We start from the raw sequence: 27,060 nt of genomic DNA, 5'->3' as shown, positions 1-27,060 counted from the left end.
TATTAGCTTTACGACTGACATTTGGGCCAGCGATGTCAACCCCATGAGCATGATGAGTCTGACAGCACAGTGGGTCGTCGAGGATTTCCTACTGAGGAAAGTCGTAGTGCATGCTCATKAATGTGCTGGTTGTCATACCTCTGCTGCCATTTCAATGGCATTTGAGAACATGTTTGAAACATGATCACACTAGCTAGCTCCATTCAAACAACTGACTCGATAAATAAGCTTTTGTGCTGCAGGCGCAGTTGACGTGATMCCCTCTGTCGTGGCATTGAAACGCCTGCTCAACAAAGCGATTCGGTGGCATTCTCTCTTTACTGTGTCGCCACCATGCTCGATGCTATGTACAATGACCGCTACTTCGATGCAGACAAGAAACAGGGTTTACGTGAGATGTTACATACACAGCTGGACATGATGGAAATGGACACAGTGACAGTGCGCACCGAGGAAGTGAGGCCACAGACAGACAGCGCTGAAACTTTACTGCTTGACATGTAAACTCAGCAACAAACAAAAGTCCTCTCACTGTCAACCTCGTTTATTTTCAGCAAACTTAAAATGTGTAAATATTTGTATGAACATAAGATTCAACAACTGAGAGAGAAACTGAACAAGTTCCACAGACATGTGACTAACATAAATAGAATAATGTATCCCTGAACAAAGGGGTGGATCAAAATCAAAAGTAAGTCAGTGGTGTGGCCACCAGCTGCATTATGTACTGCAGTGCATCTCCTCATGTACTGCACCAGATTTGCCAGTTCTTGCTGTGAGATGTTACCCGACTCTTCCGCCAAGGCACCTGTTCCCGGACCTTTCTGGGGGAAATGGCCCTAGCCCTCACCCTCCGATCCAACAGGTCCCAGGCGTGCTCAATGGGATTGAGATCCGGGCTCTTCGCTGGCCATGGCAGAACACTGACATTCCTGTCTTGCAGAAAATCACACACAGAACGAGCAGTATGGCTGGTGGCATTGTCATGCTGGAGGGTCATGTCAGGTTGAGCCTGCAGGAAGGGTACCACATGAGGGAGGAGGATGTCTTCCCTGTAACGCACMGTGTTAAKATTGCATGCAATGACAGCAAGCTTAGTCCGGTGATGCTGTGACACACCACCCCAGACTATGACGGACCCTCCACCTCCAAATCAATCCCGCTCCAGAGTACAGACCTCGGTGTAACGCTCATTCCTTCAACGATTAACACCAATCCGATCATCACCCCTGGTGAGACAAAACCGCGACTCGTCAGTGAARAGCACTTTTTGCCAGACCTGTCTGGTCCAGCGACGGTGGGTTTGTGCCCATAGGCGACGTTGTTGCTGATGATGTCTGGTGAGGACCTGCCTTACAACAGGCCTACAAGCCCTCAGTCCAGCCTCTCTCAGCCTATTACGGACAGTCTGAGCACTGATGGAGAGATTGTGCCTTCCTGGTGTAACTCGGGCAGTTGTTGTTGCCATCCTGTACCTGTCCCGCAGGTGTGATGTTCRGATGTACCTATCCTGTGCAGGTGTTACACGTGTCAGCCACAGCGAGGACGATCAGCTGTCCGTCCTGTCTCCCTGTAGCGCTTTCTTAGGCCTCTCACAGTACGGACATTGCAATTTATTGGCCACATCTGCAATCCTCATGCCTCCTTGCAGCATGCCTAAGGCACGTTCACACAGATGAGCAGGGACCCTGGGCATCTTTCTTTTGGTGTTTTTCAGAGGCAGTAGAAAGGCCTCTTTGGTGTCCTAAGTTTTCATAACTGTGACCTTTATTGCCTACCGTCTGTAAGCTGTTAGTGTCTTAACGAACGTGCCACAGGTGCATGTTCATTAATTGTTTATGGTTCATTGAACAAGCATGGGAAACAACCCTTYACAATGAAGATCTGTGAAGTTGTTTGGATTTTTACGAATTATCTTTGAAAGACCGGGTCCTGAAAAAGGGACGTTTCTGTTTTTGCTGAAATCCTGGTTGAGAATGAAACGACTGAACAAATGAACAACAAAACAGCACAGCAAGTAAGTGAAAGAAATGGGTTTTGATTATGTTTTACTGGTAATGGGGGCATATGACCAAAAAATGTGTGTGTGTATGTGTAACCTTTTATTTAACTCGGCAAGTCAGTTAAGAACATTCTTATTTAYAATGACGGCCAAACCCGGACGACGCTGTGCCAATTGTGCGCCGCCCTATGTGACTCCCAATCACGGCCGGATGTGATACAGCCTGGATTCGAACCAGGGACTGTAGTGACGCCTCTTGCACTGAGATGCAGTGCCTGAGACCGTTGCATCCATGTGTGTGTGTGTTAAGCATTCTAGTACAGTTAAATAGTTAAAAGGTCACTAAAATTGTAAATATTGGTTATCAGTATCGTTTTTTTTGGCAAGGAAAATATCGGTGTCGGCCAAAAATGTCAAATCGGTGCATGACTAAGTACCACCATGTCTTCTGTAGCACTAAGACCTCTGTATATTGACATTTCCTCCGACATTGGGTTATCGTAACACTACAACTGCAGTTCCTTCTAACAAGGGATCATGAGTTGACAGACGTTTGCGGGTTAGCTCATTGTAAACCTGTGGTGAGGGATGTTTTTGTTAAGTCTGAATGCCTGGCTCTTGAGTGTTGTTTTGGCTAACCACAAAAAACAGCTCCGATTATGATGGGGCTTGAAACCATATGGTTCCTCCAGACTAGTTTCGCAAAGTGTTGTGACTATTTTGTTACATGCTTTGTGGATTACATTAATTCTGGCGGATTACTTTTGTTAAACAGAAGGATGAACTACTTTCATTGAAAACATGTCACACKTATCTGTTCTGTTTAACAGAGGCTTGTGGTTAGGAATGGTTTGGTTTTAAACAGTGAGCCTGGACTGAAGTCGTTTTTAGTTCTTCTTCTGAACCTCAATATCTTGATATTAGATTTATAAGCTTTTTGGTTTGTTTTCAGGCTGTTTGTTTTATTGCGCCTGTTTAATCTGTTGAATATTTATTCATACCCACACCTGCCCAGAAATCCTCATTGCAGTATGACGCTACAAACATCCACCCATTTATTTAATCTAGAGTTTAACCTGAATCCCACAAATCACTACAACATATGACTCATTCTGAAAAGCTTTAAGATGTTTACGAGAAGTTTCTCACTCTCACTTATATAATATCTCTCTGCAAACAAATAAATCATTGTTAGAACAACATCAAAAGTGTTGAAAAATTAAGAGTTGTTCTGTACCATAAAACTAACCTGTGTCCCAAATGGCACCCTATTCCCTACATAGTGCACTACCTTTGAACAGAGGCACTGGTCAAAAATAGTGCACTATGTAGGGAATAGGGTGCCATTTTGGGACACAGAGCTGTTGTGTGGGAGGGAATGTGTTCTTCAGGCATATCTGCCATTTTGTGTGGGCTATGCTATGCACTCACCCTGATTGGTATCTGAAGGAGCAGTAACTAGCGATCGAGTCAGGAGATTGATTGAGCATTTCTTTTGGAAGTTTTTTGCTTCCATTCTGTTCAATAGTCTAGTGTTAAACTTAGCCTATGGGACGCAGGAACATTGTGTGCAATATTGCTTCGTTTGTACTGTAGAGCTACATTGGCTAATTTATGTAAAGGGGAATTTCCATCTAAAAGGACCCATGAGCACCGACATGAAGTTCATAGGAGCATGACAAATTGGGTGTCAAATGAAAGCTAGTCTATATTTGAGAAGTTGAGGTATTTGTGGATTTTTCAATTCTAAAAATGTGGAGTAAGAAAAGGCTTTGATTTCTGGTCAAACGGATGGAATAGGAGTCATAGACGACAGCAGTGGTGTAAAGTACTTAAGTTAAAATACTTTTAAGTACTACTTTACTATTTATATTTTTGACAACTTTTACTACATTCCTAAAGAAAATTATGTACTTTTTACTCCATACATTTTCCCTGACACCCAAAAGTACCTGTTACATTTTGAACGCTTAGCAGAACAGGGAAGTTGTCTAATTCACACACTTATCAAGAGAACATCCCTGGTCATCTCTACTGTCTCTGATCTAGCGGACTCACTAAATACAAGCTTCGTTTGTAAATTATGTCTGACTGTTGGAGTGTAACCTTGGCTATCCGTAAATTAACAAATTTTAAAAAATATAAAAAATAAATGGTACCGTCTGGTTTGCTTTATGTAAAGAATTTGAAATTTCTTTCGATACTTAAGTATATTTTTTAAAACCAAATACTTTTAGACTTTTACTCAAGTAGGATTTTACTGGGAGACTTTTACTTGAGTCTTTTTCTATTAAGGTATCTTAACTTTTACTCAAGTATGACAATTGGGTACTTTTTCCACCAATGGAAGACATATACCAGAAATGAGTAGGCTATTAGAAATACATCAAAACACAATCATGTTGAGGTAAAGACCCCTGCCAACTAATATCAAAAGAAATGATTTGCCTCCTATAAGTTTAAAAAAACATTGCATTGCCAATTCCGTTTCTAAAACCCACATCTTTTAAAACCTCTTAACTTCTCTGCGCTACGGATCCCTTTAGCGGGATCATTTTCCTAAACAACCGCTGAATTGCAGGGCGCAAAATATTACWAAAAATATGAATAATCATGCAATCACAAGTGAAATATACCAAAACACAGTTTAGCTTGTTGTTAATCCACCTATCGTGGCAGATTTTGAAAATATGCTTTGCAGCGAAAGCAATCCAAGCTTTTGTGAGTGTATCAATCAATACTACAACAGCTAGCCCCAAATTAGCATGGTCACAAGTCAGAAAAGCAATAAAATTAATCGCTTACCTTTGATAATCTTCGGATGTTTGCACTCACGAGACTCCCAGTTACACAACAAATGTTCTTTTTGTTATATTGGTATATTACTTTTATAACAAAAAAACGCCATTTGGGTTGCGCGTTATGTTCAGAAAACTACAGCCTCGTTCCGTTAGACGAAAATTCCAGAAAAGTATCCGTAATGTTCGTAGAAACATGTCAAATATTTTTTATAATCAATCCTCAGGTTGTTTTTAACAAACATAATCGATAATATTTCAACCGGACCGTAACCTATTCAATAAAAGAGAGAAAGAAAATGGAGAGCTACCCCTCTCAGAGCGCAGGAACTAATCAGAGGACACCTGACTTGTTTTGAAAAATCTCACTCATTTTTCAAAAAAAAGCCTGAAACTGTCTCAAGCCTGGTCACAGCCTGAGGGAGCCATTGGAAAAGGAATCTGGTTGATACCCCTTTAAATGGAAGAAAGACGGGCCAGGAAACACAGATTTAAAAATATATAATAATCACTTCCGGGTTAGATTTCCTCAGGTTTTCGCCTGCAGAATCGGTTTTGTTATACTCACAGACAATATTTTGACAGTTTTGGATCCTAATCTGTAAAATATATGCATATTCTACGATCTGGACCTGAGATATAGTCCGTTTACCTTGGGAACGTTATTTAAAAAATAAAAATTATAATAATAATCTGACCCCTAGCGTAACAATCGGACCCTTTCTTTCCATTTCCGCCTAAAATGACATACCCAAATCTAACAGACAGCAGGGGTTCAAACTGTAGAACCCAGTTCCTACATTTGAATATAAATATTGATTTTTATCAAACAAAACTATGCTACGTTTTATCTCTGGAACCCTCAGGATGACAAATCAGAGCAAGTTTACTGAATGTAAGTTCATTATTTACCTTCAGAGGTGAGTGTATCAAACCAGTTGCCATGATAAGTTTTTTTGTTGTGCACTCTCCTCAAACAATAGCATGGTATTTTTTTACTCTAAATTTAATACTGCAGTTGGATTAACAAGAATTTAAGCTTTCTGCCCATATAAGACATGTCTATGTCCCGGAAGGTTGATTGTTGTTTACAACGTCATTCTAGTCACATTAGCGCATGTTAGCAACAACCATCCCGGTTTAGAGACACTGATCCTGTAGAGGTTAAAGGCAGTGCAGTCTAATGAGATTTTCCTGTGTTTTATATATATTTCCACACTGAGGTTGGGATAATATTTTGAAATTGTGTAAGTCCCTTTTAGTGTAAGAGCGTTTGAAAAGACTGCTGAAATTTCAGCCTGTTTTGGTGGGATGGAGTTTTGTCCTTCCATTGTGACCATCACCATGTGTTAAATTAATTAATAGGCCAATAAGAAAGAGTTCCAAACCTCTTTGCCAAGAACAGCCCATTCCCCCCCTCCACTCAAACCACTCACACAGCCCTAGCGAAATTGTTGCTTGAGACATTTCTCTTTGCGGACAGCTTTTTTATTACCATTTTACTAGAAAACAATCACAGTAAGGTGCCTTCAGAAAGTATTCATACCCCTTGACTTATTCCACCTTTTGTTACAGCCTGAATTCAAAATGGATCACTTTTTCCTCACCCATCTACACACAATACCCCATAATGACAAATTGAAAACAATGTTTTTAGAAATGTTTGCAAATGTAATTAAATTAAATACAGAAATATATAGTTTACATAAGTATTGATACATGTTTGAATCACCTTTGGCAGCGATTACAACTGTGAGTCTTTCTGGGTAAGTACCTAAGAGCTTTGCACACCTGGATTTTACAATATATTTGAACATTATTCTTTTAAAACTTCTTCAAACTCTGTCAAGTTGGTTGTTGATCATTGCTAGACAGCCATTTTCATGTCTTGCCAGAGATTTTAAAGTCATCGTTGGCCTGATGGTGAAATCCCTGAGCGGTTTCCTTTCTCTCCAGCAACTGCATTAGGAAGGACACCTGTATTTTTGTAGTGACTGGGTGATACACCATCCAAAGTGTGACAACTTCACCATGCTCAAAGGGATATTCAGTGTCTTTTTTATAAATCTACCAATTAGGTGCCCTCCTTTGCGAGGCATTCGAAAACCTCCCTGGTCTTTGTGGTTGAATCTGTGTTTGAAATTCACTGCTTGACTGAGGAACCTTACAATTATCTGTATTTGTGGGGTACAGAGATGAGGTAGTCATTTAAAAAATCATGTTAAACACTGTTGCACACAGTGAGTCCATACAATGTATTGTTACTTGTTAAGCACATTGTTACTCTTGAACTTATTTAGGCTTGCCATAACAAAGGGGTTGAATACTTATTGACTAAAGACATTTCAGCTTTTAATTTTGTATTAATTTGAAAGCATTTATAAAAACATAATTCCACTTTGACATAATGGGGTATTGTGTGTAGGGCAGTGACACAATCTCAATTTAATACATTTTTAAATTCAGGCTGTAACACAACAAAATGTGGACAAAGTCAAGGAGTATGAATGCTTTCTGAAGTCACTGTAATTGTTACCCAGAAATGATTTGATATTGAGTTAAAAACATCTGCATTGGACCTGTTTTAAGATATTTTCTCATTTCGCTCTCTCTCGTGAAGAGGGAGGATAAGGAAAGGTAGACCTACCAAGTAGTTATAGTGTTTTAACTGATAACAAGTTTGGTTATTAATTATTAGGTTGTGATTTAAAACTGGTAATTTTGTTACCAAATCAGTAGCAGAATTCATAGAAATCATAGTAGCCACAAACCACAGTTTGGTCACTTGCTACTGTTCTCCCTTCCACTGGCATACTGTTATGTTCAGCTCATAACAGTTTTTTTTTCTGTTGTCTGGTGGTCAAAGCAAGACTGTGAAAACCGTCTGGACAATCTCCCTCTGCCTCTCTCTCTGTCTCTCGTATTTCCGTTACCGGATGTAAATCCACTTACTACCTACCGTAGTTCAATAACCAAAATAAATTGCTGTCATGTCATAGCTGACACCATTTTCTTTCTGCAGACATTTTTCAGTCTTAATTCAGAGCAGATATTTAAGAGTTTTTGGAAAACCTGCATTAACAGAGGGATATTTTACCGTAATTCTCTTAGCAATGTTTGCATCATTCTTAATAGTATTAATTTTTGTGACAATTTGTGGAAATTTTTAAATGTAGACATTGTGCATGGAGTTATAGTTTGTTAAACTTTGAAATCAATGGTTTTTGTTTGGCATACATTTTAATTGAAAACTGAGTCGAAGCGTAATTCCGTTACCATGGAATTGCCCAAAGGCTTCCATAAAACAGCATATTCTTGAATACAGGAAGAGAACCACCTGCATCTGATTCTCAGCATTGCCCTTTGCTCCTGTGAGGAGAGAGAGAGAGCGTTTGGCCTCCCACCCACACACAGCAGCCCTGGCAGGCTGTGACTGAGGCAGTGACGTGGTGCTGTTGAGCCCAGGTCTGCCAAGCCGAGCCAGGGTTTGAGATACCAGGGGATAAAAACGGCCCTACAACAGCCTACAGCCTGGGCACAGAGCAGCACAGCCCACTGCCAGAGCTGTTCTTAGCTCCTGAGTGAGAGAACCAACCAGAGCAAGCTGAGGTGGCAGGAGGACCAGGGCCGGATCAGTTTCAGGCTGGGCCAAGCCAAGGGAGAGAGGACTGGGAGTTTGGTTCCCGAACATGGGTCTTCTCAGGRTTGTGAGGTGGGAATTACAGGATTCCCACTGGAATAATGGTAGCTTAGAGCAGTAGGACAGAGCATTGAGAGCAGTACTCCTTCTCTTACCCGCTGGAGYAATTATGTTTCACCTGTTTAATAGGTGGAAACTGAGGTCTGTTTGTATGGGATCATCTTTTTTTGACCMCTTATAAATCGAATTAACAAATCCCCCATGCATCAGGGGGGAAGCTCATTCCTTAATGATTATTGCTGGACTTTGGCCCTCCCTGTGTGTGCAGTTCTCTAACTGTGTGAGGCAAGTGCAATGCACAGCAAAGGTGAGGATTGGATTTATATAGCGCCTTTCTACCAACTGAGGTACCCAAAGCGCTTTACATAGCAAGGGGGAAACTCACCTTATCCACCACCATTTTGGTAGAGAGTGCCCTCAGCCTGGATGCTGTTTACGTTGTAGTTTAAAACGACCTACCGCTGCAGCCCGACTCTGGCCAAAAGCACTTGACTTCTGTAGCCCTTTTCWTTCAGCCTGACTGATTGTCAGTGCCCTGCTGAAAAATACATGACGTAGCTAAAGTTGGACCCATACCTCATAACTCAGTTACATGGAAGCTGCTGTACACATCAATAGCCTAGCTGTTCTATTTGAAAATGCACGTGTTGTTTTCCTGTGTGTGCACTGCATCTGTCTGTGTCTTTTAAGGACACATAGGCTGTAAACAGAATGCCACATTTAGCCTCCGTCAGTTAATCAATCAGTCCGATAGTAAAAGCAGACCTATTTGACATCCATACACTACTGTCCAGTGAACTGAACAAATGATATGAATGAACACTAGTTGAGGCAATTGCTGCCCTGTTATGAGCTCTGTTAGCCTATGTTGTACAGTGCATTCAGACCCATTCTTTTACCAYATTTTGTTATGTTACAGCCTTATTCTAACATTTATAAAACATATTTAAACATCAATCTACACACAATACAGCATAATTACAAAGCAAAAAAACTGAAATATCACCTTTACATAAATATTCAGACCCTTTACTCAGTACTTTGTTGAAGCACCTTTGGCAGCGATTACAGCCTTGAATCTTCTTGGGTATGACCCTACAAGCTTGGCACACCTGTATTTGGGGAGTTTCTCCCATTCTCTGTCAGGTTGGATGGRGAGCGTCGCTCCACAGCTATTTTCAGGTCTCGCCAGAGATGTTAAATCGGGTTCAAGTCCGAGCTCTGGCTGAGCCATTCAAGGACATTCAGAAACTTGYCCCGAAGCCACTCCTGCGTTGTCTTGGCTGTGTGCTTAGGGTCGTTGCCCTGTTGGAAGGTAAACCTTCGCCCCAGTCTGAGGTCCTGAGCGCTCTGGAGCAGGTTTTCATCAAGGATCTCTGTACTTTGCTCCGTTCATCTTTCCCTCGATTCTGACTAGTCTCCCAGTCCCTGCCGCTGAAAAACATCCCCACAACATGATGCTGCCACCACCATGCTTCATCGTAGGTATGGTGCCTGGTTTCCTCCAGATGTGATGCTTGGCATTCAGGCCAAAGAGTTCAACCTTAGTTTCATCAGACCAGAGAATCTTGTTTCTCATGGTCTGAGAGTCCTTTAGGTACCTTTTGGCAAACTCCAAGCGGGCGGTCATGTGCCTTTTACTGAGGAGTGGCTTCCGTCTGGCCACTCTACCTTAAAGGCCTGATTGTTGGGGTGCTGCAGAGATGGTTGTCCTTCTGGAAGGTTCTTCCATCTCCACAGAGGAGCTCTGTCAGAGTGACCATCGGGTTCTTGGTCACCTCCCTGACAAAGTCCCTTCACCCCCGATTGCTCAGTTTGGCCGGGCGGCCAGCTCTAGGAAGAGTCTTGGTGGTTCCAAACTTGGAGWCCTTCAATGCTGCAGAAATGTTTTGCTACCCTTCCCCAGATCTGTGCCTCGCACGCAATCCTGTCTCRGAGCTCTACAGACAATTCCTTCGACCTCATGGCTAGTTTTTTTTYTCTGACATGCACTGTCAACTGTGGGACCTTATATAGAAGGTCCCACACCTTATATAGGTGTGTGCTTTTCCAAATCATGCCCAATCAATTRAATTTACCACAGGTGGACTCCAATCAAACATCTCAAGGATGATCAATGGAAACAGGATACACCTGAGCTCAATTTCAAGACTCATAGCAAAAAGTCTAAATTGTTATTTAAATTAGTTTTTTTGTGTTTAAAAAAAAAAAAAAAATTTGCTAGCATTAGCAAAAACAGTTTYTTTTATGTCATTATGGGGTGTTGTATGTAGATTGATGAGGAACATTTTTTATTTAATCAATTTTAGAATACGGCTCTAACGTAACAAGATTAAAAAGTGAAGGGGTCTGAATACTTTTCWAATGCACTGTATGTAGAGTACAGGCTGAATGACCTGTTCTGCTTGTGTGTCTCTTGCTCTGTCCTGTAGGTGCAATCCTGGGTCGCTCGGAGACACAGGAGTGCGTTTACTACAACTCTAGCTGGGAGAAGGAGCGAACCAACCGCAGTGGCATCGAGCCTTGCTACGGAGACAAGGACAAGAGGCTCCACTGCTTCGCCACCTGGAAAAACACCTCGGGAACCATCGAGATCGTCAAGCAGGGCTGCTGGCTGGACGATGTCAACTGCTATGACAGGTTAGGTAGTGTCTTATTCTGAGGCAAGATTGTAGACTCAGGGCTTAGTGGTTCTCTGTAGCTCAGTTAGTAGAGCATGGCGCCAGGATAGTGGGTTTGATTCCCGTGACCTCCGATACATGAAAATGTATGCACGAAAACAGTCACTTTGGATAAGTGTTTACTAAATGGCATATATTCTTATTAAACTTAGGGCTAGTGTTTAAGTTTAAGGGTTGGTGGTCTGAAGCACTGTACTTCAGTCCTTTCTTCCAGATAGTGACTAACACTAGTGACTAACTATCTAATTGTGACTAACACAATTAGTTTAGGTCATACTGTCCTTTGTATGACGGTTGACTTAGTACATCTTTAAAGGCGCTGCATGGTGAATCCGACATCTGCATTGGCCGTGCAGAATGTACGGTGATATGGCCTCTGCAGACGTCAGGGCATTCATACTTATTGCGCTTCGCGGACCAGCGCAGAGCTGTTGTGAAGGAAGTTGTCAAGGAAGTGAGTTTTGTGTTTATGCAGGACCTCCCGCCCTCACCTACCGTCAACCAATCATGTCAATGCGGCGCTATACGGAGCCCTCCGTATTGTTACGAAATTTGAGAGGCGCATGGCGATGCGGTACGGAGCTCAATTTGGCCTCTGCCTGCCTCCGGAGGCTCCGCTATTGCATCACACCCCTCCATACGGCGTCTCCGACCACATACCACATTTTCGGATCAAGCATAAATTGGCTTTTAGTATAGTGCATAAAGCTCTGCTTACGGCCTGTCTTTTATTTCTCATTTCTACTACAGCACTTGTCAGAGTGGTTGTCTCTCTTCCTGTAAAGATGTAGTTCTTCCTCCCCAGAGAGAGAAAGAGGTGGATCGGTTCAGTGGAGGGCTGCCAGCACTCAGCTCTCTACCTTTGTGACAGAGGTGTTCTCTTCTTCTGTCTTTCTCTCTCTCTGCCGCAGTAGTGAATGTGTGGAGWCGAAAGAGAGTCCGGACGTCTTCTTCTGCTGCTGCGAAGGCAACATGTGTAACGAGAAGTTCCTCTACAGCCCCGACACGCAGGCTGTCCAAAGTAAGTCATCGTGTAAGTTCACACACAGGAAGCTGATGTAATGTCACATCCTCCTCTGTCAGTTTTCCAGCCAAACACACAATCAGTCAGTAAGAATAACCCAAGAGGCACTGGGGCATATTCCCCAACAAACACTAGACACACAAGGTCTTCTACTTTACCAGGGCCCGTAGGTCTACTGCTTTAATTTGAAACTCTGTGTCCAGGCTGGCCACTGTCCTCCTCTCTATGGCGGCCAGTAGGGACCTGTCTGAGTCTAGGCCCAGTCAGAGTGTAGCAACTAGTGTCGTCCGTCAGGGCCACCAAGCCCAGCCCCAGACAACCTCAGTGTCACAGGAAGGGAAACCGCAGCAATAATGCAATCCAGCCGTGTCTGTGATGGCAGAGAACTGTGATGGCAGAGAACTGTGATGGCAGAGAACTGTGATGGCAGAGAACTGTGATGGCAGAGAACTGTGATGGCAGAGAACTGTGATGGCAGAGAACTGTGATGGCAGAGAACTGTGATGGCAGAGAACTGTGATGGCAGAGAACTGTGATGGCAGAGAACTGTGATGGCAGAGAACTGTGATGGCAGAGAACTGTGATGGCAGAGAACTGTGATGGCAGAGAACTGTGATGGCAGAGAACTGTGATGGCAGAGAACTGTGATGGCAGAGAACTGTGGCTGATCACATCAAATACTACATCTTTGTGATATGACAAGTGGGCGCACTGCACAGTAAGGCTTAGCTATTTGTTTTTTGGGTCACTTGGTGGTTTCGGTGGTTATTTTTGGCTGCTGGCTTAAGTTCTCATGAAATGCATTTCACTATTAATCTCACTATTTAGAGGATTTTGTTGAAGCGACCCAGATGTGTTGAGCTGTGTTGGAACTATTTTTAGAGTGTTGCACTACTAGTCTTCTGATACCATTGTGTATGGCGTGATGAAAACATGAGAGGAACAAAGCCCATTTGCAAACCTGTATTAAGGTGTATTCTCTCTCCCTCTCCATCTCCCTGCCTCCTCCTCACCAACCCCCTTCCCTCTCTTTCCACCATCCTCCCCATTCTCGCACCTTTATGTACCCCTTACCTCTCATTTTCTTCCCCCTCCTCCCCATTACCGCCCTCTCCCCCCGGTCCCCCGTCCACAGCGACCTCCAACCCGTTTACCCAGAAGCCTCAGCTGTTCAACACCCTGCTGTACTCTCTGGTGCCCATTTTGGGCATCGCCGCCATCGTCCTCTTCTCCTTCTGGATGTACCGTCATCACAAGCTGGCATACCCGCCCGTCCTGGTGCCAACACAGGTAAGAGTGTGAGAGTGTGTGCGTGCGATGTCCAGAATAAACGGAAGACGTACTCCTCACTGCTTGGTATTTTAATCTTGATATAGGAGTGACTCACTAACATTTCCAAGGAAAACGGATGCAAAACAATGGATGGCAGGAGAGAACATTGAACCTGCTGATCTGAAGTGAACACACGTGATTAGCTGGAGAGTGACAGGAAGCCTAGCCCCGACTCGGACCGCGTGCGGCCGTGTGTGTGTGCGTGCAGTGTATGTGGGCACAGCCTGCCACTAATACTGTGAAATGTGTATCTGCTCAGCACTCAAGCCATTACTATGGCCCCACACACAGGCACACGACGGACACACACAAAGCTGTTGTTTGTTCACCCTGGTTAGGCTCACAGGATAGGGCTCTGTGCTCATAGGTCGGACAAGGGTTCGCTCACTCAAGTCTGCTCCTGTACAGCTCTTTGTAAACTGCCGTTCAATAAATACAAATGTCACCAGAACACTGCCACTGCCTTTCCTCCGCCTGTTGCCCTTTGCAGTGTGTTTGAGAGGGAGCCCACGATGCCGTGAAGTGTTTGGTTACTGCGTCATATACGGAACAGTGTGTCCTGACCCCACTCCTCCACCCCAGGACCAGGCAGGCTCCCTGTGTTTGTCATCTATTTCTGGGGTGAGCTGGGACTATTCTGGCCTCCCTAACCCAGCACTACGTGGCCACGATGCCATGGAGGAGAGGGCACCCAGGGTGCGGTTTAGGCCTGAAAGGGAAAGTGAGGGGTAAAGCACAAACAAATAAATAATGCAGTCAGCCCCCCCTTCCCCCCCTCCCCTCTCTCCCTCCCTCCTTTCCTGGCTCTAACCCTGGGCCCTTAAAGCATCCATGTTTAATCTATAACGCATCTCCTTTGAACAGAAGTGCTGATTGCCTTGCCTTGTGAGCAGCTGATCTGACACCGGACTAAACTCGCCCACTTCGACTCTTAATCTCTGCGTCATGTCTGATTTGTTACAACGAGCGCCCCTCCGTTTCATTTGCCCTACCTGGGTTTGTTTCAAGCTTTGCTGTAGCCAGACGAGCAGTCGTGACACACAGGTGAGGTGAGGCTGGAGAATGTACATTAAGAGCATCCGTGTATTTGTTATGAATACAACAATGGACTGCAGGAAATGCTAGGACACCGTTAGCCAGTGTCCTAGRGGTTGCCAGTCTGGCATTAATACATGCATACACAGGCCCAGGGCTAGTTCTGGCAGGGACGTCATTTAGGACTGTCCTGCTTGGGCACAGCAGCCACTCTCCTAACTACCTGTCTTACTGTATGGAACATGAGCTGAGGCCTCTCCATTATTAATGAGCCTTTTTAAAGGTAAACACTTACTGTGCTTTGTTAGAGTGAGTGTGAGCGAGAAGGGATTGGCAACCTTTCAAGGGTCACCACAATCACAATCGCGTCCATATCTTAATTTGAGCCAGTTTGCTACAGCAGGAAAATAATCCTGCAGGAACAGGAAATTTGAATTTTTATGTGGATTATAATTAATGGACATTTTTGTAGGGGTTGATACACGTTTCATTGGGGAGAAACAAGTCCGACATTTCAAAGTGGAAATTACAAACTTTTAAAACCTTACAKGAAAGTTCTCCTGCAACAGGGTGATCAAATTAAGATCCTACATCTGTATGAAAACAGTTGAGTATAAAAAAAGGCTCAGGCAGAAAAGGAGATGGCTGCTCTATTAGTATTCTATACTTTTAACTAGCCTGCACTGAGTGTACAAAACATTAAGAATACATTCCTAATATTGAGTWGCACCTCCTCCCTTTTGCCCTCAGAACAGCCTCAATTCGTCAGGGCATGGACTCTACAAGGTGTCGAAAGCATTCCACAGGGATGCTGGCCCATGTTGACTCCAATGCTTCCCACAGTTGTCAAGTTGGCTGGATGTCCTTTGGGTGGTGGACCATTCTTGATACACACAGGAAACTGTTAAGCGTGAAAGACCCAGCAGTGTTGCAGTTGACACATCGGTGCACCTGGCACCTACTACCAAACCCTGTTCAAAGCTTAAAAATCCTTCTTTAACCTGTCTCCTCCCCTTCATCTACACTGATTTGAAGTGGATTTAACATGTGACATCAATAAGAGGTCATAGCTTTCACCTGGACTCACCTGGTCAGTCTATGTCATGGGAAGATGTTTCGTATATTCGCTTTCCCGCACAAACACATGGGCATCAGATGCTGCGGCGCCAGGCGATACTGTCCACATATTTGTTATCGGGGCTCTATTTTTCATACGGCCATGAGAGGTCAGGGGAAGCTGGAATTGATTCAGTAGCTGACTACACACACAGGCCCACATCTTTCACACGCCAGACCCAGGAGGAGTGAGCGGGGCGAGAGAGAAGAAAAGGGAGGAGGCCCACAGCTTTCTCATCACAGGCCCAGGAGTAAAGCTGGAGAGCGAGGGGAGAAACGGGGAGATATCTCTCTTACCGGAGTCATCTATCATCTGGGATGTGACTGCTGCTCCTTTATCTACCTCCATTTCACCCTCACTGAAAACAATCATTTCTTTTTGCCTCTTTTCTTATCCTGTAACAAGCACGCCTTTCATATAATGATAGAGGTAAGATACGTTTAATTAAACTCCAACACTTTTCAATTTCAGTGGGTTTTGGTTGGGAGGGAGCTTGATAACTGGGCCCTTTTTAATTTCTGACTGCTTCCCGATTTTGTTTTATTTCTTTGGGATGGGTTTATTTTATATGTGAGTCATCGTTGCTTTTATGGATCTTTTTAATCATATTTTTGCATGGACGTCATGCATTTTTTCATCCTTTGTAATGCAAAATACAGTGGAATCAACCAATGACCAAACAAAGTGCATGCATGAGTCAATGTACAAAATGCATTCTATGAGCATGGATGTCCACTTTGGATGATAATATTTTGCATTTTTTGTCTGTTGCAATGCAACCAAGGGTAGCTAACTAAGATGCYGTGTGCCAACATGTAAATGAAAGAGGGGTTGGAATCCATTGAATACGGGAAGGTTGCCTCTGAAATGAAGCCTGTTTCTCTATATACTGTAGTACTTTTGCCCAGGGCCCATAGGATTCTGGTCAAAAGTAGTGCACTATGTAGGGAATAGTGTCATTTGGAACGCGGACCATTCTTGTGCTAATACATGGATGAAAGAGGCATTGGACCAATTTAAATACAAGTATGGCCTTTGATGTGGCGCTGGTCAACATTTTAGCCAACGTTWCGCAAACAAAGGACTACTGTTAACTTCCCAGCAGCATGTGATGCTTTCAATGTCATAAGTCAATTGCTGTAATTGAAGTAGCTGAGATGTGTGATTGTTTGAAGGCCTCATACATCAGGGTGGGTGGGTTTTGTGCAGATTACGTCAGATCTTTTTTTTCTTTTTTTTCCTATGGTACAGTGTGGTGTGCTGACAAAGTGTAATGCACGCCATCCAGCCGCCCAACCACCTTGTGAACGGAGCCTGGGTCAGGTGACATGGTGACTGACTGGTCACTGTACACAGCCCAGATCATAACAATTCTAGAGAAAGAGATGCTGCTCCTGCTTTTGTAGTGCTTTACTTGAACTGTTTGCCACTTGAACTGTTTGCCACTGGTCTAGGGATGCATCCCAATTGGCACCCTATTCCCTAAATAGTGCACTATTTTTGACCAGAGCTCTCGTGGGCCCCAGTTAAAAGTAGTGCGTATATAGGGAATAGGGTGCCATTTGAGACTCATCCTAGGTCTTTAGACAGTCAGTGGATCTGATCAAATTGCCCTCACCTCCTTAGCAGGGTTACCTAGGGTTACCTCGTCCAAATTGTCCTGTGGTACAGCTGGTATCTATTGTGAATGCTCCTTAGCCTCCTTGGCTGTGTCATGGTTCCTGAGGACTTAGGATTTTAGAAACAAAACAGTCCTTCAATGCGATCACTCCTTGTCGCATGTGTCATTACATTGCTAGCCAAGGTATGCCTCCCAAATGACACCCTATCCCCTATAGTGTGCCCTACTTTTTAACCAGGGCCCATAGGACTCTGGTTAAAAGTAGTGCACAATATAGCGAATAGGGTGCCAATCGGGACTCACACCACGATTCATAACCCTCTTACCAAAACCAAGGACGGACCAGATCGTAAATCGGCCGTAAAATAAACAACACAATTGTTTTGTTTTTTTAGCTCCTTTTTCAAAACATCATAAACGGGATGGAATTCTATTGAGGGCCATTTATTAGTGCCCAGGGGCGTCTCTCCATTAAACACAATACGGTTTTCAATCCTGCTTTTTACGACTCAGCATTCAAGCGTCTGATTAATTATTGAAACTATGGGGAGGAAAAGTCAGGCGTAAGCATGTAGGGCAGGCAGGCGTCTGGTGTGTTTACTGAAACAGTGGCCAATGTCAGCGCKGTTGCCTGGCTGGCTGTTGATGGCGGCGAGAGTCTGCACCCACCTCCCCTCTCACCATTCCTCAGCTCTGCAGGGCGACAATTGCCGCCCCCCCCCCGAACACCCCTCACTTGTTCATCTTTCCATCAATGGTTGCCATGCCCTCCAGTGGACATTGAACCAGCCACTAAGTATTGTTCGGTTTTGGGGCTCCACATCGATGGTGACATCTTACTCTCTCTCTCTCGAAAGTCACACGTGGAAGTGATTAGTTTAATCCAGAGGACCAGCTGACTTGACCCATTTTATATTTGGAACACACACACAATTTGTAACACTTGCTCCCTCTAGCACATTGTTGATTTGAAACTAACCCTGCCCTAAGCCATCACCAGAGGGAGAGGCTTGACCCATCCAGGCCACTCATATCAGGTTGCTCTTCATGCGATACAGTACCCAGATATAAATATGCTAAATACATGGCATTACTTCTGACAGCAGCTACTGCCACACCCTCCTTGTTTTCAACCCTRCCGGGTTGGCACCCCGTTGCTTATATAATGCATTACTTTTGACCAGAGCCATTATAGGCCTTGGTCAAAAGTAGTTGCGTCCCAAACGGCTCGCTATGTTCTCATCACCACAATCGAAGGCTAAAGGCGCCCTCCCCTCTCTGCATTACCTAGCTTCATCTGAGTCCCAGACCTCTCCTCTCTTCTGTCTCTTATTTACTCTACCTTTTATGCGGGAGGATTTGTAGAAGATACGCTTGGTCTTCAAATATTCCTATAATAACATGGAATGATCTAATTGAAAATGGATGTCAGTCCATTTCYTTGAAGAGACGGTAGGACTGACCGAGCTAATGCCCTGTGAAGGCCTTGAGATGTCTTTTGAGAAGACTCTGGGTGTGCCCCAAAAGGCACCCTATTCCCTATATACTGTAGTGCACTACTTTTGACCAGAGTCCTATGGGCCCTGATCAAAAGTAGTGCACTACATAGGGATGCATCCTCTATCACCGTTGCATTCAACTTATAACGTTTTAGTCATTTATCAGACAGTCTTACCCAGAGCGACTTACAGTAAGTAGTGAGTGCATATTTTAGTACTTGTCCCCTGTGGGAATCGAACCCATAACCTTGGCGTTGCAAGCGCCAGGCTCTACCAACTGAGCCACACAGGACCACATAACTGAAGTAGAATACAACAATGCTCTCTCCTTGTCCTGGAATGATCCCTGCAGACAGTGTTTTAAACGGTCACACCACTCTGTGTCTAGCCTAACTAAGTCAGTTTTCCTTGATAGAAATCTTTCAGATGAATCTCATCAGGTTCTCATCACTGTCTTGTCTAGTCTGGACTCTTTTTAATAATGATCTGTCTTCCCAAGTGTGTGCCCAGCAATTACACAGCTTTTAGAGTTAAAAAAATGCTGTTCCTGTTAGCGCAATGACGGAACTAATTAGATACAGTAGAATTGTATCCAGTGTATCAGCATCAGGTGGGGACCGAATACTGTGAGGACGTGCACCTGTTCTCTCTCCGCTATTCTCAACTGAGAAGCAATGATGGAAATTAGAATTGGCATTTCAATTTACCTCCTGAATCAATTGACTGAACTGAAATGGAATTGAGCCCAACACCAAGTATGTAGCCCCAATGTCACACTAGTACAGAGCGTGTGAGTGTTTTCATTGATCCCAGTATCAACCTGCTGTCTATCTCCCTGTCTGCCCTCTGCTACAGGACCCACTGGGGCCACACACCCCTCCCTCTCCCATCATGGGGCAGAAGCCACTGCAGTTGATCGAGATCAAAGCCAGGGGGCGCTTCGGCTGTGTGTGGAAGGCTCAGCTCCTCAACGACTACGTGGCTGTCAAGGTCTTCCCCATTCAGGTATGAGTTGGATGTTGAGGTACGCTGTTGATATAAAAATGACTTTATATAGATAATTGATCGATTGAGGTTTAGCTCTGTTGTAGGAAGTTGGCTTGAGCCGCATGTTTTATGGGACTGAAGTGTCTCATGAACTACTATTAGTTATTGTGTTCAATTTGCGTCATATTTGTGCATCACACAAGGTGGAATAGCTAATATATGCCATTCAGCAGACGCTTTTATCCAAAGCAACTTAGTCATGTGCGCAAACATTTTCCGTATGGGCGGTCGCGGGAATCAAACCCACAATCCTGCCGTAGTAAGCGCCGTCCTCTACCAACTGAGCTACAGAGAACCTAACGTTGTGTTGTTGGTGTGTCGCCTGCAGGACAAGCTGTCATGGCAGAACGAGTATGAGATCTACAGCCTGACTGGGATGAAACACGAGAACCTGCTCCACTTTATCGGCGTGGAGAAGAGAGGCAACAACATGGACATAGACCTCTGGCTCATAACAGCCTATCACGACAACGTATGTATATAACTTGATTGTCCATTAAAATGTACATTTGTCTATTTCAGGGATCATGAACTGGAATCGGCTGCGGGACGATTTTTTCTTTATGTGCTAACATAATTGCAAAAGGGTTTTCTAATGCTCAATTAGCCTTTTTTTAAATTATAAACTTGGATTAGCTAACACAATGTGCCATTGGAATACAGGAGTGATGGTTGCTGATAATGGGCCTCTGTACAGAAATGTAGATATTCCATTCAAAATCAGCCGTTTCCAGCTACAATAGTCATTTACAACATTAACAATGTCTACACAGTATTTCTGATCAATTTGATGTTATTTTAATGGACAAAAAATTAGCTTTTCTTTCAAAAACGAGGACATTTCTAAGTGACCCCAAGCTTTTGAACGGTAGAGTATATTTGACAACAAAAAATAATAATTTCAAACCTTGCTTACATTTGTATACGATCACATATATCTCTCTATTATGCGTGGGAATACTTTGGAAGAGATTTCCAAAATTTAAAATCACTTGGAGCTGAAGAGACCACCCAAAAATAGTCTGACAACTTGGGGGGATCAAATAAAATTGGCCTGCGGGTCGCAAATAAAATTGGCCTGCGTGTCGCCAGTTGGGGAACCCTGGTCTATTTGTTCTTAACCCCCAACCGACCAAACACCACAGGAGGTGGGTGGGAGGAGCTACAGGAGGACAGACTATTGTAACAACTGGAATGGAATAAATGGTTCCACATCAAACATATGGAAACCACTTGTTTGACTCCATTCCATTAATGCCATTCCAGCCATTACAATAAACCTGTCCCCCTATAGCTCCTCCCACCAGCCTCCTCTGCCACACATATACCAAGAGAATGGAAGCAGCACAGGGTCAGCCCCTGAAGCGGGTTTCCAATGACTGGCAACTACAGGTTGTCTGCCCTCCAGTGGTTGGACAGTGTTACTACAACTACTTTACCCCCTCCTCCCATGTCACAGCTGTAGCAGGAGATGTCAAATTAACCAATGTCCTAATTTTCCTGCGCACAATCCTACAGGGTGAATAGAGAAAAGACGAGCACTAATTGTTTCCCCCATAGGGCTCTCTGACTGATTACCTGAAGGCCAACGTGGTGTCGTGGAATGAGCTGTGCCATATCTCCCGGACCTTGGCCCGTGGCCTGGCCTATCTCCACGAGGACATCCCTGGGCTGAAGGACGGACACAAGCCCGCCGTCGCACACAGGTGGGTAGGGTGTGGTATCCGCCGGCCTGGTCCTACCTTGAACCCAAAAAAAACGTTATTGTTCTGGGGGGGGGGGGACGACTCTCTCTCATCACTCTCTTTCTGGCTCCAACAGGGACATGAAGAGCAAGAACGTGCTTCTGAAGAACAACCTGACAGCCTGCATAGCGGACTTCGGCCTGGCCCTGAAGTTTGAAGCTGGGAAGTCAGCAGGAGACGCCCACGGCCAGGTAAAATAATGACGCTGGTTATTCTGATGCTGTATTAACCTGCAGAAAGAGCAGAATCTGTCAACACGTTATCCGCAAATGTAGTGATACTGTAGTTCACTTCAAAATCAAATACATTTTCAGACTTCAAACGCGGTGTAATATCCCACGATTGAGGTCCGTAAGAGGCGTGTAAATATCGGACAAACGTTGATTTCGGAGTGAACTATGACCTTAGGGCAGTGTGTTGTTGACATGAGACGGAGTGTAACCTTGTAGCCTTGTGTTATGCTTCTCCAGGTGGGCACGAGGCGCTACATGGCCCCTGAGGTGCTGGAGGGGGCCATCAACTTCCAGAGAGACTCCTTCCTGAGGATAGACATGTACGCCATGGGGCTGGTGCTGTGGGAGCTGACCGCTCGCTGCACCGCTGCAGACGGTGAGAGAAAAATGTGTGTGTGTGTGTCCTCGTGTGTTTGCAACGGGTATGTTGACCTTGTGCATCTCAGTAAGGATCAGTGACTCGGGGACACGGCTGACTGCTGACTCCATGTGGAGCTGACGGAAGTGACCAGAATACTTACAGTGCCGAATGTGATCCCAAAGGACTCGCCGTGTGTCTGTGTGTGTGGTTCCTTTGCTGGTGTGTGTGTGTGTGTTTTCTCTGTATTCTCATGCAGTGTGTGTGTTTTTGTTGCAGGTCCTGTGGATGAGTACACACTGCCCTTTGAGGAGGAGGTCGGCCAGCACCCGTCTCTAGAGGACATGCAGGAGGTGGTGGTCCACAAGAAGCTACGGCCCTGCCTCAGAGAGTGCTGGCAGAAACACATAGTGAGTGAAGACCAGTGGTGGAAAAAGTACTCAATTGTCATACTCGAGTAAAAGTAAAGATATCTTCATAGAAAATGACTCAAGTAAAAGTGAAAGTCACCCAGTAAAAACTGAGTAAAAGTCTAAATGTATTTGGTTTTAAATGTACTCAAAAGTAAATGGAATTGCTAAAATATACTTAAGTATTAAAAGTTTTAAAAAATCACATTTTAAGCAAACCATTTTCCTGTCAAAATGTAACGAGTACTTTTGGGTGTCAGACAAAATGTATGGATTATGAAGTACATTATTTTATTTAAGAATGTATTCAAGTAAAAGTTGGCAAAAATATAAATGGTAAAGTACAGATACCACAAAAAACTACCTAAGTAGTAGTTACGTATTTTAGTGGTACTCTGGGCAGAGCAAAATTCAGTTGGTGGTACAGTAACCGAAAAAGGTTGGAAACCAATGGGTTAGAACATAGAGCTAGCAACATCAGGGTTATGGGTTCAGTTCCTGCGTATGATAAAAGCTTCTGCTTAAATGACCATATATATATATTCTTATGCTTGTCCCAGGGCCTGGTGATGCTGTGTGAGACCATCGAGGAGTGCTGGGATCACGAGGCTGAGGCGAGGCTCTCGGCGGGCTGCGTGGAGGAACGCATCATCCAGATGCAACGCCAGACCAACATCATTGCCCCCGAGGAGATTGTCACCGTCGTCACCATGGTGACCAACGTGGACTTCCCTCCCAAAGAGTCCAGCCTATGAATGGACGGACATTGACTGGACGTGTCAAGTGGTGGACATGGAGCTATTTTGATTAGATGTTTTCAGGTATACATTGATCAACCAGAGTGGCCCGTACAGGATCATGAACTCTGGATGATCCCGGGTTAAACTCTGACCCCTAACCCCCTCAGATGGGCGTGGTGTGTTTTAGTGCTGTGCGCTACACTACTGCCATTCAGGAAATACCTGGCTGTGCCCACCAACACTGGTTTGGTTTCTACCCACTTCATAGTATCATGATGTGTTGGACTCAGTTGGACGCCCATAGCGAGCCTCAAACTGTAAAGAAGAATCCTTCAGAAGAACAACACTAGGTCGTAACGAACCCTGTGTTGGGCAAAAGGGATATTTTATATATGAAGAAAACACTAGGACCTCCTAACAGACTTCTGTTCTATTTTCTAAGAAAAAGAAGAGGAAGAGGATGGACTCTACGAGACGAACTCTCACGGCTCAGTAAAGAAAAAAGGGCAACTTGTTTTAAAATTCCTTTGCTGTTTTCTTTCTGTGTTTGTATGATAATGACAATTGTAATGCCAATAAGAAACAGCTTCTGAATGTCACGTGTACTGCTGCTGTATATAATATCAAAACAATGGTAATCAAGGTTTATTTTAGGGGGGGATCCATTTCCAAGCATTACTACTTCGAAAGCAAAACCATAGACCTCCCTCAAGTCAACAAGGTATACCTCAGTTCCATCTTCATTACAACACTACAACCATAGAAATGGAAGTACTATTGTTTCTAGTACTGTTAATTATATTTCTATGATTACAACAATCTCTCTCTAAACTATTCAGATGACGTCATTACTTTGGTATTATTGAACTGTATACTGTACAGCTGTGGCAGGTGAAAATATAATAATTATCACCACAGTTTTTAAAACTAGTTCGCCAAGATATTTTTTTTGTGCATTATTTTGTCCTTCCTTGCTGTTTTAATTAGTTTTTATTGGAAACATTTTAATCCTACATTTTAAGAGTATTTCAATAACCCCCTAAGTCATTGATTTTTTTTATATATTTTTTTTTACACTTCCTTATTTTTGCTTGCTGTGTCAACCGAGTATTTAATGATGTGAGCATGCCTTTTGGTTATCCTTTGGTATTATTTTTTWAAAAGCTCAGGAAGCTACTCTTCTGTCTCTCTTGACTCCCTAGTTATTACCCATCTTTATCTCCCAGTCCCTAGCTACTTCTCGAGTCTCACCCTCATCCGTAGTTACTACCCTTATGTCTTACCTGAGTCCCTAGCTACTACCCTTCTCGCTCTCGCAGTTCCTAGCTACTACCCTTCTGTCTCTCCAGTCCCTAACTACTACCCTTCTGCTTTGAGACGCGGGTGACCTTTCACACTGACTATCTCTTCCTGGTGTCATCTTAACCATAGCATTAAGACATCTCTACTTCTAGCCTCTCTATCATCTCAACTCGGTTGAGCCTTTAATCAGTGTGACAACATTACTACTGTAGACCCACCCTGGGCAAAACTAGGATGTCTCTCGTCGTCCTTCCGGAATTTGATTTGTGAATGTGTTCTGTATACCATTTCYAGCTTGTCGTATGAGCTCAGATTTGTCTTCTGGGTGACATTGACACGGATGATGATGATGATGCGTTCATCTTTGCATTCTCTCTCTTCGCACCGAGTCAGTGTTTTAACTGGAGCTACAACAACGTTCAGGGATTCAATACTATGCTTTTCATTAATTACTACAGTATATGCAACTCGTGCAGAATGGTGCAAGTGCGTACATACTTGCATTGCTGCAGGAGCGACTTTCACACAACTGTAGCATTTTTCTAAACAGTTAATCTTGTCTATTGATCTTTTAATTATTTGCAGACCTGAGCTTTTGAGTATTAGACAGAGAGCAGGTGGGCCGGTGCCAAATCAAACGATTATTACTTTACCTCTATCTGAAAGACAGTGGAACGGACTTAGGGAAGGCCCAACTGCATTGCTAGATTGTGTCTGTACTCTCGGGGGTAAAGGCTGCAGTTGGCCAGTGGACTCGCAGCGGATGTAGGCTCTATCGCAATTTGTCTTTCCTTGGTTCCTCACATCCTGTCTCCTTGCCTAATATGGTTGAGGAGGAGGAGAGGGGATGTGAGGATTCAAGGACATTTTAATTGAGAAAGCCATAGAATGGTGGCCGTTACTGTGAATCCCCCCCTCCCTCCCTACACACTGGAACCCTGTAGCGCTCAGCAATACAACTAGCAAGCAAAGGTCATTGGAGGAAGAGTGGAAGGGGCACCAGTTTCCAAGCAGTTAGCGGTGAACCAACAATCAGATATATAATCACTACAGTACTACTGCATTATTTTGATTGTCGTATGTGCTTTTGAGAAAAAATAAATATGTAGCCATGATGTGATCCTCTGATTTTCTGGTATTTTGAGGGTATAATTTTGTTTACCTGATTTTATTTATTTTTTAAACCACAGCTACTTGTACAGAGCTGATTTCACTGTACAGACGTTTTAAACCCCAAACCACACTACAATCTTCTTAGTTGATCAGACCTTGGCCTTCTTGTGAGAGTTGATTTCTTTCAGATAAACGATAACATTTGACTTCAGATTGACTGGAATATTGAAATGCACATTATGTAAATAAACATGCCATTTTTAGATTGTAGATGATGGATATAGCATGAGGTTGTTTCTATTGTTTTTAGAATATATTACAAAGAAGCAAAAAGATCCCTGATGAATTCATTATTCCATATTAAGATTTTACCTGTTTTATTTTGTATATCTGTTTTTAAATTGTATCAATTTATGACCCAAATGGCCCAAAACGGTCACTCTTCCTTCCCGAGATGAGACTAATTTCTTTCTAAGGTGGTCTGATGATAAATTCCCTCAAATGAAACCCTGTATCAATAGTTTTACCATTTTCACACTACTGCTGTGAGCCAAACTAAGCCGAACCGAGTCGTACTGGGGTGGCCTGGTTAAGCATCCACCATAGTTGCTGAAAATGACAATGTGATCGTAAAAATATCAGAGCCAGCAAATTATGATTTGGGTTGGCTCAGTAGTGTGAAACCGGTCATTGTTTTAGCTCAGACCCCAGATGTTACGCTACAGCATTGAGATACCATTGCTACAATATTCCATCAATGTTGCAACAATGTTATCCCTTGTATGTGACCAGCAGACAGTGTTTTCTGTAACACACTTCCTCTCAAAACAACACTAAAGCTAAACCTAGGTTAGCTTCGGTTCTGTATTTGCTGATAGTCAAACGGTGTGACTTTGGCACAAATGACTGTTCTATTGGCTGGTGGACTTGCCAATAATTTTTATGCTTTGCAAGTTATTTAATAAACTTTTTCAGATGCCTGGTTGGAAGTGGATGTTAAATATTGTACAGAGAAATTGTATGCTATTGTCCCTAAAATAAAGTATAGTGACTGCTCATTGCTGATGTTGTCCATCTGAAATCTGAATTGTTTTTACCTAATAATGTTGGTGCTGAAAACAGACCACTAGATGGCAGCGTTTAGCATTGAATGGGTTTCATCTTCATGCATCACTATAACAAGTATGGGTCATACACTGCTTGACTTTATTCAATAAGTAGAGCCAAATCATTCTATTTACACACAGGGAATATACACGTGGAAGAAAYATTTTGATCAGGTCATTCRTTGTCAGTCCGTGAG

At 43.5% G+C, this 27,060-nt stretch overlaps 1 protein-coding gene across 6 annotated transcripts in view; it reads left to right on the top strand.

The window, feature by feature from the left end:
- LOC111953286 (activin receptor type-2A) overlaps positions 1–26,815 on the top strand; it is a 50,286-nt gene extending 23,471 nt beyond the window's left edge. For 3 of the 6 annotated variants that reach the window (XM_023972465.2, XM_023972466.2, XM_023972464.2), the window contains 10 exons: positions 10,933–11,140; positions 12,093–12,214; positions 13,341–13,495; positions 19,665–19,814; positions 20,185–20,328; positions 21,417–21,562; positions 21,678–21,792; positions 22,072–22,210; positions 22,472–22,602; positions 23,163–26,815. In XM_023972465.2, coding sequence (XP_023828233.1) covers positions 10,933–11,140; positions 12,093–12,214; positions 13,341–13,495; positions 19,665–19,814; positions 20,185–20,328; positions 21,417–21,562; positions 21,678–21,792; positions 22,072–22,210; positions 22,472–22,602; positions 23,163–23,357 — 1,505 coding nt within the window. In that variant the 3' untranslated portion in view covers positions 23,358–26,815. The remainder of the gene's footprint in view (positions 1–10,932; positions 11,141–12,092; positions 12,215–13,340; positions 13,496–19,664; positions 19,815–20,184; positions 20,329–21,416; positions 21,563–21,677; positions 21,793–22,071; positions 22,211–22,471; positions 22,603–23,162) is intronic. The other 3 variants (XM_070435474.1, XM_023972467.2, XM_023972468.2) reach the window with 3 other exon arrangements.
- Positions 26,816–27,060: the final 245 nt, after the last annotated feature.

The sequence above is a fragment of the Salvelinus sp. IW2-2015 genome, linkage group LG27 (genome assembly GCF_002910315.2).
Source record: "Salvelinus sp. IW2-2015 linkage group LG27, ASM291031v2, whole genome shotgun sequence".
NCBI lineage: Eukaryota > Metazoa > Chordata > Actinopteri > Salmoniformes > Salmonidae > Salvelinus > Salvelinus sp. IW2-2015.
The sequence above is the reverse complement of the archived record's forward strand: the minus strand, read 5'-3'. Positions and strand labels throughout refer to the sequence as shown.